The 22,174-nt window shown below is 41.8% G+C and overlaps 1 protein-coding gene across 3 annotated transcripts in view; it reads left to right on the top strand.

Annotated features, from left to right (window-relative positions):
* The window catches only part of arhgap29a (Rho GTPase activating protein 29a), a 39,289-nt gene that overhangs the window by 405 nt on the left and 16,710 nt on the right, over positions 1-22,174 (top strand). Inside the window, exons 2-7 of one of the 3 annotated variants that reach the window (XM_039790133.1) lie at positions 1,201-1,613; positions 15,932-16,075; positions 19,199-19,295; positions 20,437-20,509; positions 21,009-21,069; positions 21,484-21,630. In XM_039790133.1, the coding sequence (XP_039646067.1) occupies positions 1,301-1,613; positions 15,932-16,075; positions 19,199-19,295; positions 20,437-20,509; positions 21,009-21,069; positions 21,484-21,630 (835 nt within the window). In that variant the 5' untranslated portion in view covers positions 1,201-1,300. Of the gene's footprint in view, positions 1-1,200; positions 1,614-15,931; positions 16,076-17,704; positions 18,225-19,198; positions 19,296-20,436; positions 20,510-21,008; positions 21,070-21,483; positions 21,631-22,174 lie in introns of those variants that run through there. The other 2 variants (XM_039790135.1, XM_039790134.1) reach the window with 2 other exon arrangements.

Raw genomic sequence — 22,174 nt, forward strand, 5'->3', positions numbered from 1 at the left:
CTGCGTAACGGAACTTTTTGAACTTTTTGCTGGAGACAAACCGCCTAACTGTTCCTTGCTCTTGAGGAAAAATTACGTAAAAACTTGATTTTCCCCCTTAACCCACCAATTCGGCATAACTTGAGTACACGAAGCATGTAGCTAGCTCCCACAGTTAAGATTGCTCTTCGATTCATTGAGCTAACGTTAACTCAAACGCGAATGTCGTAAAAGTCGATATATGATGACAAAGGAGTGTTGTTTGGTAGAGTTTATGGATGCCGAACTAACTTGCCGACCCTAATGATCCGACGGTCTTAATGGGGTGTAAGTTCATTTTGTTTTATTTAGCAATAAGCAAGAAATCCTCATATTTTCGACTTTTGAACCAGCAGTGTCGTGTTCTTTAGCTAGTTGCCTGTGCAAGGGGAGATGCGCTTATTTTTTTTCGTCTTTCCGTTTATCGCATAGACACTTTGATTTTAGCCTATGAATGTTTGGCTTGTATATCAAATGTAATCTAATTAAAGTGCAGTACATGTTTACATCAGGAGTTGCTTATAACATCAAGCAAGGGCACAGAGGCAAACGATGAATATAGTGTGAAGTGTGGAAGCTGTCCCTCACAAACTTACTCACTGAATATATCATGTACTTAAAAGCATGGCATTGCTATTCCCAGCCAAACCTACAGTAGGCGTAGTGTAACTTCATGGTAAGGACTGGTTTGATTTGTCAGATTTATGTTTTGGGTTGTAATTGGTATCATTGTTACATTAAGATCAAGAATGCTGAGACAGTTTAGTACTACAACAACTACTTTGATTGAATTACCCCACACCTTGTTCAGAACAGTATCTTCGTGAACTATTCCAGACAGACAGCAGCACTATAACTGTCCAGCTACACACCTGATTTTCTTCAAATTAACCCATTCAAACTCCCTGCAGATTAATTGTCGTTAATTTCAAGGGAAATATAGAAAATCCACATGTTGAATGTTGTCAACAAACAACCGAGACCGACAACCCATTTCCTAGTGTTCTGAACACCGTGGAAAACGTTTATAGTAACGGTGAAGCAGGATGAAGGACAGGCCGGTTGCTGTGAGGGTGTCTGTCCTGCTAAAACCCATCTGGTAACGTGTCCCACCTGAAGCAGTCAGTGATGGTATTCCAAATGGTTCTTGTCTGGATTAAGAGTCTTCTCTCTCTTTGGCAGAATCCTTCATCCCTGTTGTGGCGCGGTGCTGGGTCTGAGCACGGAGCTAACACTGCGGGAAAACAATCACCAGGCCTAAGGGCCACTGGACCATTAAGACATGCTGGCTGCCATGCTGCGCCAGAGTTCTGGTGGAGGATCAGGTGGCGGCGGCGGCGGCAGCAGCAGTGGCGGAGGTGGTGGACCCAAATTCTCTCTAGGCATCTCCCGACTCTCCAGCTCCAGCTTGGGTTCAGCAAGCCCTAGCAGTGCGGGCCCCTTGGTGCCGGGCAGGGTCTCAAAGAGCGGCTCGGTGAGCTCGGACAGCCCAGATATCCCCGTCTCAGACCCAGTCTATATTATGCAGCTGGTCAGTGACGTGCGCAAGTTTGCTGATGTGCTTCTACAACTCAAAGAAGTTTTCAACTGCAAAGGTATGTTTGGAAAGAGTTACCGCTGGCATTGTGGGAAATGTGGCAAAAAAAAACACACTGTTGTAACTTTCTGCTGTGGTAATTACTCTTTCTGCTCATGATAAAAAAGTGGCCAACACATCACGCTCTTCTTCTAAACAATACTTATTGAGGTGCTGATGTCTCACACCAGGCATAATGAATCCTATCCATTATATTCACACTAGTAGAGTCAAATACTAACTGCTGCTATTTTTCAAAGTGTCTTTTTTTTTTTGAAGGTAACCTGTTAATGATTTGTTGCCACAAATTGTGGATGTGGACTTTTTTAGTAAGCTTTAGACTGCATCCCATAGTAACATGTCCTAACATCTTGCGATGCCATGAGAACATCAGTGTGTTTAAACCCTGCCCTCTCTGCTTTGTCATGATTCTATTTGGCTCATAAATAATGTCCTTTTTAAAATCTGAACCTGTGGCAGTGTAGGGGAGAAAAATGGGCAATAGACGGTGTGAGCACAGCAACAAGGTAACGGCTGTCAGTCAACTCTTGTGTACACACTGTTGCTTTCACCACAATGTACACAGTCCCAGGTCTGTCTACCTGTTTTGTCCCACTGTGGCCTTGGCTGCTCGGTCAGTCAACCAGCCTTATCTCACTTTTACTTTGGTTCTTGCCCTCTTTGTTTCTATCTGTACAGTAGAAAATACAAACATGTAATAGTCTCTCTAAAAAAAAAAAACTACACAGTAAGGATTCACAATAGTCTGGTTAGCTTTCAGGTCAAGGCAAGCAATGCCACAAATGTTGATATTAGTCAGAGTAAATGACCCTATAAAGACATTTTAACATCAGATGATAAGGATCGTTTTACACTGTACAATGTTCTCTCTGTTAAATGTTCAGAATTACACACTGAGGCCACATTAAACAACAGCAGCATTCCAGCAAGCGCTTTTGACACCCACCCTCTGAGCCAGTAATATAGGCTTCCCTTCGTCAGTGATGAAATAGATAATTTCCACACCATAGTGAAGTTGTGTATTTGTGTGGGCGGTTATTACGTTCCTGACTTGGTATGTTTGGCGTTGGCTTTTGGATCAGACCTAGATTTGCCAATTCCCCAGACCTGGTTTGGAAAGGTCGAAGTAAGATGAGGGGAAGGTGCATGTGGTGGTGGTACCCCTTATTCCCCCATTACCACTGTGCCATGACACCTAAACCCGGGAAAAAGGAATCCCAAGTTTTTTTTTTTTCTCTGGAGAGTTCACTAAAGGTGCTTGACCCGGCTGGACATGTCGGCGTTCTAGAGAGTAGGACTCACAGAGACCACCTTTTTTAAGCTTTAGAGACTTTTCAATGACCTGTCAGTACGTCAAGGATCAAAGCACTAACTCATCATGTGCAAGAGATCGACGTAAGAACTATACCGTAAGCTTTCATGGCTTCACAGTATTTGTTTCTGACCTAGTCGAGCGTTTCCAACCACAGATACAGTTGTTTTCTTTGTTCTGTTTGATATCCGACAAAGTAGATCAACAGATGGCATGCACGCACAGGCCCCTGCTACGTACCAAGGTTGCATAGCTGTCATACTAGACGTTTTGCCCTTGATGCTTGTCATTAAGAAACCGGTTTATAATCTCTGTTCTTTCCATAAGGACAATTGCATAGTCTCAGACTGAGAGTAGAATTTTAGAACCTCATACCTTAAATGGGTTTAAAAAGAAACTCATGACGAACGCAATGCAGCAACTGTGTCGGCCCACACGGCTGCTAATGTTAACCCACAAATTTACAGGTCCAGTAAACACAAGCTCAATTATGCAAATGTAGTCCCTGAGATGCCAACACATGATTGGAAAGCAAAGTATTCCCGTTAGACGGCTTGTTTTGGCTAAACGCAGGAAAGGGCAGATTTGGGGAAATAGGCTGATTGCGATGTAGAAAACAGACCTATTGAGGAAAGTAGCAAAGACATCATTGTGTCTCAAAGTAATGTTTAAACTCCAGCGCCCAGTTTTTCAAAAATAATCCAGTGGGATATTGGATCAGATCTCGGAAATGGGTTTTTCAAAAGCAAAAGAGGGATTCCGAACTGAGATCGGATCACGTAATCCGAATTTTACATTTGATCTGGATCAAACCTGCCCTTTGGGTTTTTCAAAACTTTGTATTTAGGGAGAATGTTTGACACATCAGTGATTTTACACAGGAATCCCATGCAAACACAGACCTCATATTAAGGTATTTGGATTTTATTTTGTTGGTCTTATCGGGATGGTTGTCGTCAATAAAACTCTTCAAAGTGCCATTGTTGAGGTTCGGCACTCTCTGGCTTTAGCAGAGCTGGCTAACAGATTGTTAAGAGTCAATGGCTTGTGCTGTGATTGGATGTGATTTAAACCCCCCTCTAATTTATGGCCACATTATCTCTGCAGCAGTTCACAATAGTTCAAACCTCTCATTACTCTGGCCACTCACTGAAACCTAAGTGAACCCTCCTTTTTTTATTTTATTTTTTACCATGCAGGGCCAATAGTCAAGAGCAATATTCAGCTTAGAGCCCTGTACCTCTCGCAACAGTGCCTACATTCACAGTCAACGATGTGAGTCTGACACCCATTGTCCCAGGAGGCATCTGCAGACTAGCATGCTGCTGCTAACTGGCAGCTTTTGCAGAAATGATACTTTCCCAAGTCAAGAATAGCTGTGGCCTGTGGGATTGGTCCCTGGGGGGTTTCTTCAGCCATTAATGTTTTATTTATAAAAAAAAAGTTTATTTTTCTAGCAATGCACATCGACCATAAATGGTAATTATAATGTAGTTGCTGTTCAGTTGTGGTTGGAGGAAATGACGCATGACTGACTTTAGTTTTTTAGTAGTGCCTGAGAAGAAATTTGTGTTTATGTGCCCTCATTGTTGTCAGGTCAGTGTAGAAGTCTCTTCACAGCATCGCCGCAGTTTGACAGATATTTACATTCTTCCTGAAGGTCTTACGTTGTCCAGTGGACACTTGTGTGAAGGACATATCAGTATTTTGAAGATTGGTCGGAGGGGAAGTTTGGGGACCAGATGAGCGTAACAAACATCTGGCCCTGGCGTGTCCTCATTCACATCAAACATGCTCCCACACTGTTTTTGGAGTTGCTGTGTTTTGCAGGATCTGCTCTGCACGAGATTGCTGCGCGTCTCATCATCTATTTTAGGAGCGACGGTGCATTGTTGTGGCTGCCTGTCTGACTGGGACAGGTGTGTTGTCAGTGTTTTTTCATGCTCCAATGCTGCCAAACCGAGTGATGACCAATTCTGTGCGTCAGCTGCTTAAGAATGAAAACAGCATCAGCGAGCAATTCAGTCAGTGAAGCTGCGGACAGGATGTTAACAGGAAAGCTTTTTAATTTGAATGCTACACTTCATGTTTATAATTCTATTAAAGTTCTACATCTGAAGTACCTGGATCTGTCTGCTTTTGCACAGATACCTTGTCACCCCTATACATAACACCTTTCCTGGGATATCTGCATACACAGCCACTACTCCCTGCCACACATTCCTCCTGTCTCTCATACCCTGCCTACGTGTATACAGAACACCCACTCGTTGCTTGAAACATACGCTGACTGTAAGACATTACTTCTTTGAATGAATTAAGTCGTACATATTTGTCCATCCAATTCAATGTTCAATGCCGCATGTGTATGTAGCCACCCAAACCTGCCGAAAAGGCCGTCCTGCCAATGCAACCTAAAATGTTTCGCAGGTCTTTTATAATGTTCAATGATACTCTGTAATGCACCTGACCACTCATTAAGGTACAGTTTTGTGGCACAGAGGCAAAAAATGTTTTTAGAGTTACTATTTATTTATTTTTTTAAATCATTTGCAGTAAGGAAAATGGTTGCATTGATGTTAAACTTTAACTTACTTATACTTTACTGAGTTGCATTTTTGGCTTTATTGTTGTGCCTTTATTTGAAATGTGCTGGAAAGATGTGGGGAAAAAAAGTGATTTTTCTCTATTTGGAAGCACAAGTATTCTGCCATGATGCGAAAGCTTTGTGGGAAAGTGATTTTGGTCGGGGTCCTCAGAGAAAGCCTAAATGCTATTTTAGCGATTTTGTATTCTAAATCACCCCTTGTGAAAGACCAGCCTAAAATTAGCCCTACTTGGGCTTTTCACTAACCATTCCAGACTGTCTTAATGGCTGTAACTGTGCTCTGTTTAGACAGTCTATCCCACTGGGTCTGGGATCCACTGTAAAGCATTGAAAGCTTTTTCTTGCCTCCAAAAAGTTCCTTTTATGGTTCTTTTACTGTGGCCATATATTTAAAGCCACTGTAAATTACCACAAGCACAAGACAACTAGCCTTCCTTACTTTAAAGTTGCCTCTTGAAGATCAAATTACATTCATGGTTTGGGAGTCTTGATTTAATCATACTTATCTTCCTTGCTAAGCTGCCTAACAGGATTTATTACATTACCTTAATTGTTTTGGGTGATCTTTGTTTAAAAGAACAGCTATTGTCTAATTGATGCTGTGCTAGGGTTAGATCTTTGGATTGGTACGCCTGAGATTAAAGTGCAGAGTATTGTGACATATGGCAGGTCCATTTATTCCATCTGCCTGAGGAAAGAGGACATGAAATCATGTACTTTTCAGGGCACCTTCAGCTGAAAATCTATCTTTTGGCTGTGCACAATACAGGTGACAAAACCATGTTGACTTGTCAAGTTTAATAGCCCAACTGCACTTCTAAGATTTGTAAGTTGTTTTCAAATTGTGACCCAAGGAAGCTCCCTCTCTGTGTGTCTCTCTCCTTCCTTTCTGGTAAGATTTATGGTTATGGGCAATGTTTTTGCTGGGGCAGCTTTGTTCTGGGAGGCTGTCGATGTCTGCCACACACTAAGATAAAGCTTCAGGATTCCCACACTACACATGAGAAGCCAAGGATGGTGGGCTCTGACGGGGGGCTGTACTTTAGAAACACCGTTCTGGAGGCTTCTTGTACACAGTTGAGGCTTTTAGTCCAACTGTGAAGTATTAGGGATATAAAACATGGCAGTATTTTTCAGTATTCAGAATGGCAGATTTAACCAACACCCGTTTGGTTGCGTGATCAGAAAACCTCCCCTCGCCCTTCTTGGATTAAGGCTTTGAAACAAAGATGGCAAAATGATCCTCTGAATAAGCTTAAGTAGCCCTTGAATCTGTAGCCTCGACCCCTGCATTGGATTAAAGTCCTCTTGAATTAGGCAGGGCAGCATTAATTGACATCCTGCATTTTTAAACCGTATCTGTGGTGCAAATTATTCATTCACTAATACAGTCATTTGATTCAGATGCATCCACTCGTGGGGATACAAAATGTATGAGATGTATTTAAGATTCATGGCCATATTTGTGATCAATAACAACCTAATAAAACATAATCTCACATCTTTTTTTTTTTTTTTTTTTTTTTGTGGTTGAAAGCTTGATTTGAAACTCATCAGAATTGTTTAAATTATAAATCAAACCAACTGCTACTCCTGCTCTTGTTCTGCCTGTTGTTACGCAACAGCTGGCCATCACAGATGGAATATAAAGATTTTGTATAAGATTTTCTGGATTGAAATTACAGGACACTTAACATGCATTGTACTTCTAACAAAGTCTAACCCATTCTTGGATCAGCAATAGTGAGGTAGCTCACAAATCCCTAGGTCATGAAGCCAAATAACATGGACTGCTCTGAACTCCTTAAGTCTCCGTGTTATTTAGGAGCATATCTATGTGGTGAAAGATAAGCCCGCCGTCTATTCACCTTAACTGCGCTTTCGGCGAGTCAACTTTGCAAGAAAGAATTTGTACATAAGAGTCAACCATAGTGAATTGGTAAGATGGTGCAGCTGACCGGTGTCTGTTTCAGCAGGTCATCAAAGTAAGTATTGGGTTTTAACATGCTGTTTATGTTCAGTTCAGCACAGGCACTAACTGTGTTTACTCACGGCATGACGCAGGTATCCCGGCCTCCCTGTGGTCTTTCAGTGAGATTTGGGTAAATCGTTTTCAATCTTAAACACAGATTTTGTGTTTTATCAGTTTCTTCAGATGATCTTGCAATTCCCTGTGTAGCAAGGGCTAGGCTGAGCAATATTAGCCTTGTTTTTCTGCCAGAGCCAACCTTAGGGCATGCTTGCATGTGCCTGTGTCAGCCCCATGCTGGGTACAGCTCATAACTCGTTAAAGGCCAGTGGAGCTGATTGGGGAGTGAGAAGGATAACCAGCCACTGTCTTTGTCCGCGACATTCTGTAAGTTTAGGAACTCCGTCGCTGTGCTCAGTGAAAGGAACCGAGACCCTGTTTGATGTGGAGGCAGACGGACCGAGCGTGAAGCATAGCCAGGATCAGTTGGAGTCTATCATGTCTTGTGAGACTCCCAATAAGGTCTCATTGGGGTGTAGAAAGGGCAGGGGACGAAAGTGGAGCTATTGGGGTGTGATTGAACTTGCCAAAGCAACCGGCACACAAGCAACAATACCCTTATCTCTCTTGAATCGGCTTTTCCAAAGAGATTATGGCTTCCTAGAACAGTGTCTTTTCACCTTACCAATTGTTAGGACTGAATTCAGGAGCCTCTAAATCAGCATATTTCGTAACTTTCAATGAAGATGGGGCCCATGCAGTAAGCCTCTTGGCATTAGATTTTTAGTACCTTTTTGAAAGGACTGACAGGAGTCCATCAGCGTTGACTCCACAGCCCTAAATGCTTTCAACCCCATGTAAGGCTGGTGTGTGCTTGAGCTTTTAATTGTAACCTTGGTAAGAAGGAAAACATTGCCTTGTGCTCATAGAGGGCCCTTGTTCTTCTTGAACTCCTGATTATCTTCTTTATCTTCCAACTGAAATTATTGTTGACATGCGATTGTATATTTTGTCCCAATTCCCTTCTTGTAAACATTTTAAAGCAATGCCTTGACAGTTATGAGAATACGTTTTCTAGTGCACACTTTCTATCACACAAAGCCCATTCTATCAGGATTAGGATGCTAGTAAAGCTAAACAGTGTCCTCTTGTTCTCAATGCTGTGTTTGTCCCCCAACCTCGGCCCCCTCACCTCCCCAGTTTTTCCCCTTGACAGGTGTACTAAAGGGGCCCATCTTTGTACTAGTTGGGCAGCTCTCCCACCTCCCATCTCTCTGGCCTGCTGATGTTCCTTTGCCTTCATTACACAGCTTGGGGAGCAACTGTAGTCTCTTCAGCCCAATGCCTGACTAGTTTGGCTGCCAGCTCGAGGTTCGACGGTGGGGGGATTCGCAGTTTCTCTTCAAGAAAGCATAGTTGGAATGCCAACCTTCAGAGCTTTGCATCAACAGTAGGCGGTGGTGGAGATGTGGGGGGATATCCAGAGAGAAAGGTTGCCTGTCTTTCCTCACTGTGACAGACAGCTCCAAAGAGAAATGAAAGAGGGGGTAAAACAAATTCTTCACTTCGCACTGGGTATCTCATTTATATGCGAACGACTAAAGAGCGAAATATCCAAGGGTAAATGTGGCTGTTGACTAGAAAGATATCTTGGAACTTTTTACAAGGCCACCCTTGGAAATTTGGATCGCCTAATCGTCAATTCAGATCTTTATTACTGGCGTTTGCAATCTGTTATATCTTGTGTTCCTCTCTAGTAGTCAAACATAAGCATTATTTATCTTCAGCCTTTTGTTGAGCATAATTTTCCATTCACTTTTGGTTTCCTGAGCTAACAGCTAACAAGCCTTACAAAGGCAGTAGCCTGCAGAGTGGGAACATAAAAGCCCCCCACCTAGGTGGAAGGTGCTGTGTGTCTAGCCTCAAGCTCTTTTTTTAAACGCCAGCTCTTTGTGCACGCAGTCATGGGAAAAAGTGCTTCAAAGGTGAAGCAACAGGGAATGCCTCGGTATGAGCATAGAAATCTGGGAAGGCAAAGTCACCCTGCCTTTTACCAGCTGCATGTAATCTGCTAATCCGTAGAGTGGACCGCTGGTGGTCTGTCGACAGAGGTGGACCAGGGCCACTGACCACAGGAAGTATGAAGGGGAGGGGATATGAAGAGATGTATGGGCCACCCATTGCAGTGACCCTGCCCAAGTGTTAAAGGTTAAGTGGACCCATTTTGCAAGACCCCCTCACTGTTGGGCAAATAGTTTAAATTTAGATTGAAACGATAAGGTCATTTTTAGCATCCTGCGTACATTCCCTTTTTAAGATGCGGTTATGGTGAGGGGGTAATGTGAAAGAATGTGGCATTTCACCCTAGCCAATTAAAGAAGAATCCATTTGAACAAAACAAAGATTATTGAGTCACACAGTGATTGATTATTAGACCAACATTCGGATGCTTGTCTTTTGAAGAAGGGGGCAAGTCTCAAAGGAGCCCCTTGAAACCTAGCCTTACCCTAGCTTTTGATGAATGCACAATTTCTTTGAAACAACTGCCACTTCAGAGTCCTAGTTGGTTATTTAGGGGCGAGTAGCTGGAATGTCCAGCTGTGGTCTGACTCAATAGGACACATTGAGAGGTTTTGATTGACACTGGTCATGACTAGCCTGTTCAACATCCTATTTAGCCCCCTCTGCCATGAGCTGCTTCCATTTGATCGGACCTCTGCAGACCCAGTTGTGACATGTTTAGTGATTTCACACTTGCTTTGTGGCAATAAGCACCCCTCCGTTCCCTCAAATGTTTTGAAGCATAGATAATACATCGCTCCCATAATTTGCAATGCATGACTGAGCATAGCTAGGGCCAGAGCGAAAGGAATGTTGCCAAGTCATATTGTGTCAGGCCCTAGTGGAAGTTTTGTTCTTCAAAGAGTCAAGCCATTGATGCTTAGTCCCCAAACTGAAAGAGGTTCTTTATAGTACACATCAAGAAAAAGCATCAGCATCTTTTTTTTTTTTTTTTTTAAGCATTGATGGCCTTGAGCGACAAAAAACATTCTATTTCTTATATGGTAGTCTATACATTGTGGGTAGATTTTAACTATTACACACATTTTTACATTGAATGATTGAGTCACAACAATGATTGAGTTTCTACAAATAACCGTATTTGTTCTTGCCCCAATATTCTTCGGTCTCTCTCCGTCTTTTCTTTGGGTGCAACCAAACTGACACATCTATTAAACTAACAGTATGACTTGTGTATTATAAGTCTGAGTGCTGACTGTTACGGTCTGTTACAACATCTGTTGTGTGACACCAGTAAATCAAACTCTGTTGTACTGTGTGCTAAAACTGGGCCATTGCATCAACCCTGCGGGTTAACATTGGACCTGTATAGAGGCTTGTGGTTTGTGGGGTACCAAAGAAATAATTTCACATTGAAACACTGGAGTGGCCTGAGGGTCAGGGGGTGTAGGGAAACCTCCCAAAGTGAAGACTACTGATTCACAAATGTCCCAGCTAGAGAATATTGCATTGCAAGGTCTACAGGTTTCATTGCGTCCCTACGTATTGCATAGACTAAATCAACAAACGTGATATTCTTTCCATACCAGATTCTAAGGATAACATTTTATCATATGGGAGTCTATGGCCTTATGTTTGTGCGTCCGAAACATGACCTAACCTGTAAATGTCGAAGCGTCTCTGCTCCAGAAGAGCATCAGAATGTTTTGGTATTGAGGTGTCATCTCGATGGTGAATGATCCGACAATGTTTTCATTATGGATCCCCCTCCACCCCTCACTCCTGCAACTCCCGTCCCTGCTCCCTTACAAGAGGCTGGAATGTAGGGTTTCCATGACGCTAATGAAGTAAAAACCTGGCAATGTGTTACTGGCAGCCTCAGAGCAGCTCCTGATCCGCGGCCTCCTTCTCATCAGGATCAGAGCCTGATCCCCCTGTAGCCTTCATTCACCAGGGCTTATTATGCCCAGGAATGTCTCTCACTCACTCCTTCTCTCATAACCCCCACTGAAGCAAGGATGTGGGGTGCAGGGGTAATTTTGGGACAAATCCCAAGGGAGAGTACTACCCCAAATAACGCACAACCCCCCCCCCCCCATACCCACCAAAACTTCTCCTCTATCACTCCTAACAATCCTCCCACTGCTAACCATCACACATGGACAAAGACACACACACACACACACACACACAACCACACACACTCCAATCCCTCTTTCCCGTGAAAAGCTGCCGTTGTGATTTATTGTTCCATAAATGCTTCATGTGACAGACTCATAAGGCGACCAACCCACTGTTTGCTAGTGGCCCCAGGGACAATAGTGAGTTTTCGGCACTCAAACAAGTCCTCATGCAAAACTCAGTGGTCTTCCCTGGGGAAAAAAAATAAAGGTCTTGCCAGCAGCTTGTTTGTTTTTCAGTTTTCACATGGCTAATCTTTGCAAATTGAACCATCTTATGTCATTGCGACTTCTTCCACCACATTTTCCTTTCCAAACGTTATTTTTCCCGTCATAAACATGACCGTAACACAAACGCACTAGTCAGATGTTCCTTTAACCGGCCCTCCCTGGTGGGAACAAGTCTTCTTCTCTTTGTGTCTCATGCAGAATGGCAGTTGAGGGGTTAAATAATCAGTCTCTGTACATTATCCTGTGTCCTGCTGCGCTGGTGGACGCAACCATAATGTCTTGCTAATTAGCCACCATTTAGGATGGTCCAATAGGCCACACAACCGCCATTGAAGATTGAAGCCCATGGAGTTTTGCAAAGGAAGACCCTCTGTCTCGTGGGCATTCATGGTTTAGGCTTGTCCTTAATAAACCTCTTGCTTGCCCAGGCTTGATGCCTCCAGGACTCAGGATTCAGTTACTCGGTCGATGAATGGGGTGTATAGCCTGTGTAGGGAAGATTTAGGCTATTGTGTGTGTTTTGTCATTGAAAGGATAATGTCCATAAATGGGATCTAAACTGACCACGACCAATTAAGGGCTTAAGGGTTGAAACGGCTCATTGTAAACTTTGACCCTTATCAAATTATTGTGGGTCGGGGTCTCTGTATAAGGCTGTAAGAGATAAGGACTTTGAAAAGACATGGTTCTGTTAACAGCAAAATACATTTAGTTAAAGTAAAATGTATATATTGTATATATTTTTTTTTAAACCTTTACTAAAATACTGGTAAATTGTTCCGTTTTTGTTTTTTTGTTTTTCTTCGAAAAGAATGTAGTTGTGTGCTTTCTTTCAATGCAGACTTCGTAGTCTTTAAGTATTTCACTTAAAGATTATTTTTTATATATATATATATATATATATATATATATATATATATATAATTTTTTTTTTTTGTAATGGAAATGAATACAATTATACATGTCATACCACTACAAAACCACTTGGCACAGTCTTTCTCCTTTACTCTGGATTGTACAGTCCATTTTTTTTTTTTTTTAAATCCATAGTAATCCAGGCGACCAACAAACAGAATGACCTTCTCTGTACCTTCATGTGCATAGATTGTATAGGAGTATTGAGTCTCAGTTTGATGGGTGCTTGTGCCAGAAGCAAACCGCTGGCCCTTTTCCTGCCTCGTGAGGAGTTGGGCAGCTGAAACAAAAGGGCAAGAAGCTTTCATCATCAAAAACCACTAGGTCCTTGGCACTAGAAGGAGCTGTGCATGGCATCTGATGAAGATGGATGAAGATTGTTGCTATGGTGAAAGATAGGACTCTCCACGTCCTGAAGCATTTGGCAAGCAAGAAGCAACAGGGAATGTTGGCGTGGAGTAGTTCATGTGGAAGTGGAACAGTCTGGGATTTGTGCGGTCTTATGTCATCATTTTGGTGTGTCCAGGCTTTTTAAGCAGCGGAGTTGATTTGTTTGCGTGTGGATGTTTTGGAAGTGCTTAATGTTCACCTGGAATTGCCTCGTGAACTACTTGCAGCGTTGTTTCCCGGAGTTATTGCACCTTATCCAATTACTCCAGCTCTTTGGGTTCATGTTAAGTGCCCCGTTGTTGATTTGCAGAGTGTGCTGATTGGCTGCGTTGAAGTTGTCAATAAAGCAGCAGCAGAAAGTATAGCCATTTGGCACATGGGTAATGACTGCCGTGTCTCATTAATGGAGACAAAAAACGGGCTGCCAGAGTCCTATAAGAAAGCTTCATACAACATAAAGAAAACACAAAAGTCTGGTCCTCTATAGCTTTTTGTTGATAGTTAGTGGGGGAATTTTGGATCGCATATTGATTTGATTATTGTTGTGACCTGTTGGTCAATGTGAACTTGTCACCTGCTGGTCAGTTGGCTGGATTTCCGGGTCAGGAGTGGACTCGGCTAGCATTGTCATGGCAGCCACACAGACCCAGCATTATTAGCCCCACTGGCGGCACTATTTGTCCCACTCCAAAAAAGAGGGCTAATGAATAAAAGAGAAAATGGGAGACAGCTAAAGTCTTTCTGATCCCCGCTTCCATGAAGGGGTAATCCAGGGGTGATCGTCAGCACAAAATGTGGCTTTGACTGGCTGTATCCATTCTTTTAGTGTGTCTGTTTGTGCGTGTGGGTGTGTGTGTTTTTTTGTTTGTTTTTTTCCACTAACCTTTATTTACTAGGAAGTTACAAGGAGATCATTTATACACATGACTATTATAATGCCATTTAAAGCATGACATGAAAACAACCTGTCACCTATATATTTAGTGTGTTTACAGCTTAGGAATGGAACATATTCAAGTCAAAATGGTGTGTGTCCGTGTGTGTGTGTCCGTGTGTGTGTGTGTGTCCGTGTGTCCGTCCAATAAGTTGGGGAAAGAAAAACACCTTAACCGTAGTGCATGTGCTGAACTATGTTTACATTTTCTTACAATTTCTCAACAATGTCAAGAGCACATTAACAAGGTTGCCTTTTTAAACGGTGGTGACTAACTGTTGGCAAAGTCCCGTCTAGTACACAAACCACATACCTGAGATGCCATGTTTTCTTTGGTTAACTGACTAACTGCTAATTGCAAAAAGAGCCCAATAGGTCATGTTAAGTTATGCACTTGACTGTCCGGTTAGCAGCCTTTTTAGTTCTATGTGTAGGTTTGCTGAGTTGTGTGCAATCCCTCTGCCATCTCTGCTTTATGGTGTAGTTGCCTAGACAGACAGTAGTCTGACATGGCTGCCATGGACACTCTTTCAACCAACAAAGCTGGAATGTCATGTAGTAATCCTTTTTCCAGTGAGGTTGCACCATTCATTTAAAGCAGGGAGATTTCTAAATAGCTGGGTTCTAGGTCCAGTCTGCTCAGGGTTTATAGCACATGATACAATGTTAAGCCTCAGTGTTGAAACCCAGTACAAGTCCCATAATTAAAGCATTTTTCAGACTGAAGATGCAATTCCTAGCATGAAATTGCGTCTTGAAAAGCCTATGTTCTATAGCACACCAAATTGATTTCACAATGACTTGTAACAGAGGAGCACTGAACCACAATGATCTCTTATCTTATTGGTCTAACGTTAACCAGGCCTATGGATAGTGTCGGAGCTGTTAATGAGATTTCAGTGCTCGATATCCACTACACTGCCTGACGATGTCTTTATCAATGCCATCATATTAAATGGTTAATTGAGGGTTGATGGGGAGGGGAGGCATTCTGAGTTTTACAAGTTTTGTAAAATGCTTGCTTTCTAGAAGTTGTTAATAGGGCTGGGCTAATATATCGATATAATATCAACGTCAATATATGAGGCTAGATATCGTCTTACATTTTGAATATCGTGATGTGACATAAGTGTTCCTGGTTTGAAAGGCTGCATTACAGTAAAGTGATTTATTTGCCTTTAACCACTTAGTCATTATTTATCACAACTCTCCTTGTGTTAATATTTTGTGAAAGCACCAATAGTCAACACTGCAATAAAAAACAAACAAACATGAACTTAATTCTTACTCGTCACGTACACACAGTACAAAGTTGGGGAAATTAGGAGCAGTGGACAGCTAATGGCATCAAGGGAGCAACTTGGGGTTCACGGTCTTGCTCAGGGACACTTGAACCGCCAACCTTGTGGTTATTATTTTGATGTTGATGTGTTTGGACAAAAATATTGTGATATCTTATTTTTTCCATATATGTATTGCTCTTGCACTACATATACACTACATTGACGTGGCAAAACACAGTCATGTGTTTTTGTGCAGGAAGCTAAGGTAAAAGTGTATTCTATAATCCACATCCATCAAGGGCTTGGTAGTAGTAAATAATAATAATCTAAGTCCAATCCATGAGGTTTTACTAAAACTATCCATTATTACATTGTGACTTTACATCAGAGCCACACAGTGCTTGTTACAAGATATATTGAATGCAACATATCCCTTAACCGTTACAGTAAACGTGTCTTTATAACTTTCCAGAGCACCAGGACTGCCTCCATCAGGTGGTACACGAGCGTCTCGGGGAGCTGCTGCGAGTCCTGAAGGCCATCATCAGCAAACACCAGAGCCTCAACTCGGTGGACATCCTCAGTACAGCTGGAACGGTCATCGCCACGGTCAAAGGTGAGCTATGATGATCAGATCTCCCTTCAACACACACACACACACACACACACACACACACACACACATAACTCACAGCTTTCCTGTGAAACATACCAGCTACTCCTCCACTCTTCCTTTGGTCTGTTTTCTGTCTCTGCTTATCTAATCCCCCCCCCTTCTCCCTTGACAGTTTTCTCTATGTTCTCTCGCTCTCACACTGTCTTCCCAAAGTCTTAAAAAGACCCTCCCAGGGAATGTTTCTGAATAGTTCTCTTCTAGCTTCAAAGCAATGCAGCCCTTCAAAAGTCACTCAAGTGCTTAGAATGCAGCAGCATGTGTTTGCATACCCCATACAGAGAGCAAGAAAATAATATTTGGAAGTCCGATACCTGATTCAAGAGGCAGGGAAAAGCGGGTGTGCTTTGTCTGCCAGTCCAGAGGGAACTACACTGAGGATCCTTTTCAATCTCTCATTCTCTGAGATTATGATCTGGCATGCAGGTCAATTCTTAACTTGGCAACCACACAAGAATCCCCTGAGTATACCTTGTCTCAATTTGCATCGCGAAGAGGGACCTAGAGGGGCTGCATATCTTTGAAATGCTTTCACTTTATAAGGAATGGTGACATGTAGAAGTGAGCAAAGCCTGAAGATTCTCTGTGTATGAATGTAGCTCACCTTCACTGAAATATTTGGAATAGGACCATACACACATAGGTGTGTGCAGGCATGTGGGCCGTAAACAGTGATTACCTGCATGCAAGTCTCCTCTTTCATGCAGTAACTTGACTATTTGTGTGGCATTCAAACATGTTAATGCACAATAGAGACACACAGAGTCGGACCTTTTCAATAAGGGAGACTTGGATTTGACAGCTTAATAGTTGTTTTATAGAGGTGTTTGATTTAGGCTCTTAATGATGTTCCATTAATGGGTGGAAAGATTCTTAAGAATATAGATTCAAATGTTCAGCTCAAAACTGTCTTATTAATAGCAAGTGCCTTAAGGAAACCAGTGTGAGTGCTATATCTGAACAAGTGCCTATGATGAAAAGCAAATAATGTTTATTGATTTACAGTAGCTTTAATTATCTGGTGCAGTGAAGCATGCCATAATGTCTTTTCAGCCACTAGGTGGCCAGCATTGCTCACTCCTCCTTGACAGTGACAATGTGATATCAGCTTATTATTTAATCATTTTTACCTGCACTTTAATGTTTTAATTTGTTTTTTAATCGTTTTCTAACTACTCTTTAATGTTTTATTTAAAGCACTTTGAATTGCCCTGTTGCTGAAATGTGCTATACAAATAAAGCTACCTTGCCTTGCTGTGCACAGTGCACACCAATATTTTTCACTACCAAATCTGAAAGCTGCTTATGTTACACAACATTGTGTAAAATGTTATGCTACTGTTTATTTTTGTTCTGATGGGATTTTTAAGGTTAGAAAAAGTGTATGTTAGATTAAAAGTGTACTGAGAATCCTGTTAATTTAACAGAGTTTTGTCACTTCCTCCATCCTGTGACATATCCAGTCACATGCCAAGTTGCTACACCTTCGCATTATTCTCTATTGGAGGACGAGTTCCCCTTAGACCTGGTTTCTGCATAGGACTGCGCAGCTGACGAGTGTTTCGAGAGTGTTGTGCTTTTCCACTGAAACAATACCATTTTTCCCCAATGATGTAACTTCCACGTTTGGACCGCTGGTTTGGGCCTGAGCGAGTACTGGCATTGTATTCCAGCAAGCCTCAGGATGTCCTGTTGGGGGTAGGGGTTGGAGAGAAGAGGAGATGTAACAGTGCAAGAGAGTCGTGTGATTTGAATGGTGGTGGCTGCAGTAGCTGGCCTCGGGTTGGAAGAGGCTCCCAGGGCCCCAAGGACATTTCACCCCTTTTTGGGATCCTTTTTGCAGCCTTCCGACAGAATCTTAACACTTCCTGTGCCTGAGTCTGAGAGAAGAGTTTTTACATTGGATTTATTTCTGACATGTGCTCCTTTTGGCTGGATAGAGGAACATACTATCGGAATGAAAAGTAACTTGTTGGGTGGCATCTTTAAGGTGATTGGGCAGAAAAAGTAGCTCAAAGTAGCCTAGTGGTTACTGTTATGATCAAGACAATGTATTGCTGTTAAACAGGAGAAATGCTGAAGAATGTTTGAGGTAGGTAATTGGTAGTTTCGTAGCTCAGTGTACTTCTCTGGCAACTCTTTCCAAAAGACCTGCAATTTGTAAAAGCTACTGAGGAAGCATCTTAGCATTTGGTAAGCATTGGTAGGAGGGTGCTCTTCAACTTTCAAGGACCTGGCCAAAGAGTTAGGATTGTAAATGCGGACCCGTACTGTCTGAAGCATTCTTCCTTAAAGATTAGAGAAACTACTCAAGATGAGTTGGAGGTGGACTTTTCTACAACTTGGGGTTTCTCCATGAATTTCTTTTTCCTCTTCTACACGGAGAAGATTCACAACCGAAACAAGTCTAAGCTAAGCTAAAAGAGATAACTAAAGACAGCATGTTTTCTATTTAAAATGTCTTCTCGGAGTCTTTGAACTCTAGAAATCCCCATTGTTCTTATGGAAAGGAAAGACTGAGGATATCACGGAGGCAGCGGAGTGGTCCGTGACATCACTGATTTATTGTTTGGTGTTTGGGCTCATTTTCTGAGCATCTCTCTCCTGGTTTATTTTTTCTCTGCTCAGTAAGGACAGGAAGTTTATTGTGAAGACTGATTACAGCCGTATTTACACTGGTGTTTTTCCCCCATTCTGTCCTCACTCATCACTGGGTTTAGACTTTCAGCAGGAAACTACTGCCTTTTCCAGATTACAGCCAAATATATACACTTGCAGTCTTTTGCTTATCTTTTCTGATTTAAGGTACAAAGTTGTTTTCCGTGAGGGACTTTTCAATTCTGAAATGCCTGCACATTGGAGATAGAAAATTCCTTAGGTCTTAGTGTGATTTGAAGAGCACAGCATGACTCCGAAGAGATTTTCATTGGGATGATGAATCATACCATGAGATTCATACCTTTTTTTTTTAACACCGCTCTATCAATGGTGCCAGTGCAGGATGTCTTCAGAATGCAGGATATAGGTTTGCATCCTACTCAATCCTATTTATTCACAATTTGACAGGAGTGAACTTTAAGGAGGTGAACGAAGAGAACAAACATCAGCTTTTTGGAGAGATCTACACTGCTATTGACACATTGGCGTTCACCTTTGGCAATGTGTAAGTATAATGTCGTAACCGTGATTGCAATTCCCATGGCTCATTTCACTTCTGTGGGCTTTTGTACTCCATCACACTGTAGAGTGGTTGTTCTACTTAGTAGAGAGCTGTTTTTTTAACTATTTGTTCCCTGTCAATTCTGGGATTCAATTTTATTCATAGTATCAATTAATAACAAGAGTTATCTCAAGACACTTTACAGATAGAGTAGGTCTAGACCACACTCTATAATTTACAAAGACCCAACAATTCTAGTAATTTCCAGATTGCATAATTAATGTAGGTTGGTTAGTATTCATATAGCACATTTTAAACAAGCCAGCGCAACCCAGAAAAATGGTTAACATAAAAACAGATAAAAGAAGAAACAATGGTCACAGAAAAACAATAGAGAAAATATATAAAGAGAGAAAACTAAAAATAGTTAACACAAAAAGGAGAATAGATTCACAACTAGGTAATAAATGAAGCACTAGAAATATTTCTGTGTAAAAACCAGGCTAACAAATATCCTATAGGTTTTTTTTTACATTAAAGGGGTGCTTCATGTGGCCGGGTTGGCTCAGTGGGTAGAGCAGGCGCACATATAATTGGAGCTTTATGCCTCGACTCAGTAGTCCAGGGTTCGAATCCGACCTGTGACAATTTCCTGCATGCCCCTTTCTCACCTAGCTGACCTGTCGAATAAAGGTGGAAAACACCAAATGATAATATTTGGTAATATGTTTTATTAATAATAATAAAAAGGGGGGGCGCTTCACTGATTTTACACATGGCGATTCCCAGTTTGAAAGGAAAACCCTGTCTTGCATTACAAACTGGAGGAGTTTGAAAAATAAGGGCATTTAGGAGGCATGGAAGGTTTAATGAAAGACGCTATGGAGTTGCATTATGGGAACTGTAAGATCCAATGGTTTTGGAGCTTGACCCATGCTAGAGACTAAGAGTCTGGACATCTAGGTCTCTGCTGCATCTAGACCATTCTTTTTTTATTTTTTTATTTTACGAGTGCCTCTTGAAATTTATTAAAACAAACGCGAACAAATTCCTGGATATGTTTTCTCTGATCAATTTAACCCTTTTCAACTCGGTGTCTTCATTTGTATTTTAATTTGTAATTTGTATTTCCGTTTTCCTTCAGAGTGTCTGACTTCCTTATGGGAGATGTAGAGAATGGATCAGTGTTGGGGCTCCCCCTAACTAAGAGAAGCAGGGTAAGAAAAGTACAATATCTATGTTTATCTATGTTAATTCAGCACATGTGAGGTATCAAATTGACACTAGCTACCTTCCAGAACTCTACTTGGCATAACAAATTACGGGCTAAGATTAGTGTATTCATATTGCCCCCACTCTTAAACCTCTTTTAAACCTACATTTATTCTTAATTCATTCACTGTCCAGTGAACACCAGGATTTGGCCTACTGCCCCTGAAATGTCAAGCAAAAGATATAAAATATTACCCAGCAGAGTTCAGGGGTTAAGGGAGTTCTCGTTAGTTGACGCGTGTTTCCGAAATCGTCTCTTTAAATGATGAATCAACGCTATGTTTTGTTGTTTTCCTGCTGTAGATTTCATAACCGCTCTAAGGAGAAAGTCAAGGTTCTGATAAGCCTTGTTATAAGTATGTTAGAAGAGCATACTGTGCTTTTGAAAAGGAAATTCCTCCGTCCCATTGTAGATTTTTACATTTTTTATTTTTTCTCTTTCAGTCTTTTGAGAACCTCTCCTTGGAATCTGGAGGCTCCGGTCCAGAGAAAGATGATCCACCAGGTACGACAGATCTCTATAACACACAGCTACTGTGCTCTGGTGCTACTCTGCAAAAGTGTGTGGTGGGAATGTAACCATGGAAAATTCTGACTTGTTTGGGCTATTCTCACTGCCATTGGAGTGTTGTAGGGTTATCTGGGCTAAGAGCACTACTAGCTCTCAACCACTTATTTATACATCCAGCAGTCAGTCTCCTGTCAGCATTACTTATCCTCAAATGGTATTAGTTCATATCTCGCTCACCCAAGGTCAATGTGGGCTTTTCTCGCTGACTCACAGTCACAGATGTTGCTAGCTGAACTCATATTTAGTATGTCCAGAGGGGGTGATAGGGGTGTGGCATGCGGGTTGGTCATGTTCACAGTAAACCCAGATATTATAACGTCCCTCGTGGGATCGCGGTGGTTTTCACAGGGCCGTCTCCGCCGGTTCGGGCAGAAGAAGTGGACCGGACACTGCAGCGGCAGGACAGCGGGGTGGAGTCAGCGCTGCTCTACGCCAAGGCCTGGTCCAAGTACACCAAAGAGCTGCTGGCGTGGGTGGAGAAGCGTCTCAGTGTGGGTGAGTTGGGGCACAGGTGGGGGGATAAATACATGTAGTATTTCAGAGCTGTAGGAAGGCAGCAGCTAAGTGGCACCTATCACACTGACGTACAAAAGTCATCGGTCATGTTGTTGTCACGGACCATGTACTTAATCCTTGTGTTGTCTTCCCGTCAATCTTTCTTTTCAATGTTTTTGATGCCTTTTTTTCAGTTTGTTTTTGCTTTTTCCAACGTTTTTAAATTTTCTTCTACACATTTTCAGCGCTTATTTCTACGTCCCATATTTTCTGATATAAAACAAAAATTGAAAACGGGTCAATGTGACCCGAAGTCAACACAAGGGTTAACTTAAGGTACTTTGTTACATACTTTTATATGGGTAATCATGTCAGGGAATCTTTGAGATGTTTTCATGTATAGGTCATGCACAATTGTGGTCTAAAAAACAAAAACAGCTTAAACATTTGCACTTCTCATTGTTGTGACTATTTTTTATTTTTAACGATCCCCTCCAGATATGTTTTCAGACATATATAAAAATACTCTGCTTTCAAAAATATT

The sequence above is a fragment of the Perca fluviatilis genome, chromosome 22, assembly GCF_010015445.1.
Source record: "Perca fluviatilis chromosome 22, GENO_Pfluv_1.0, whole genome shotgun sequence".
Taxonomy (NCBI): Eukaryota; Metazoa; Chordata; class Actinopteri; order Perciformes; family Percidae; genus Perca; species Perca fluviatilis.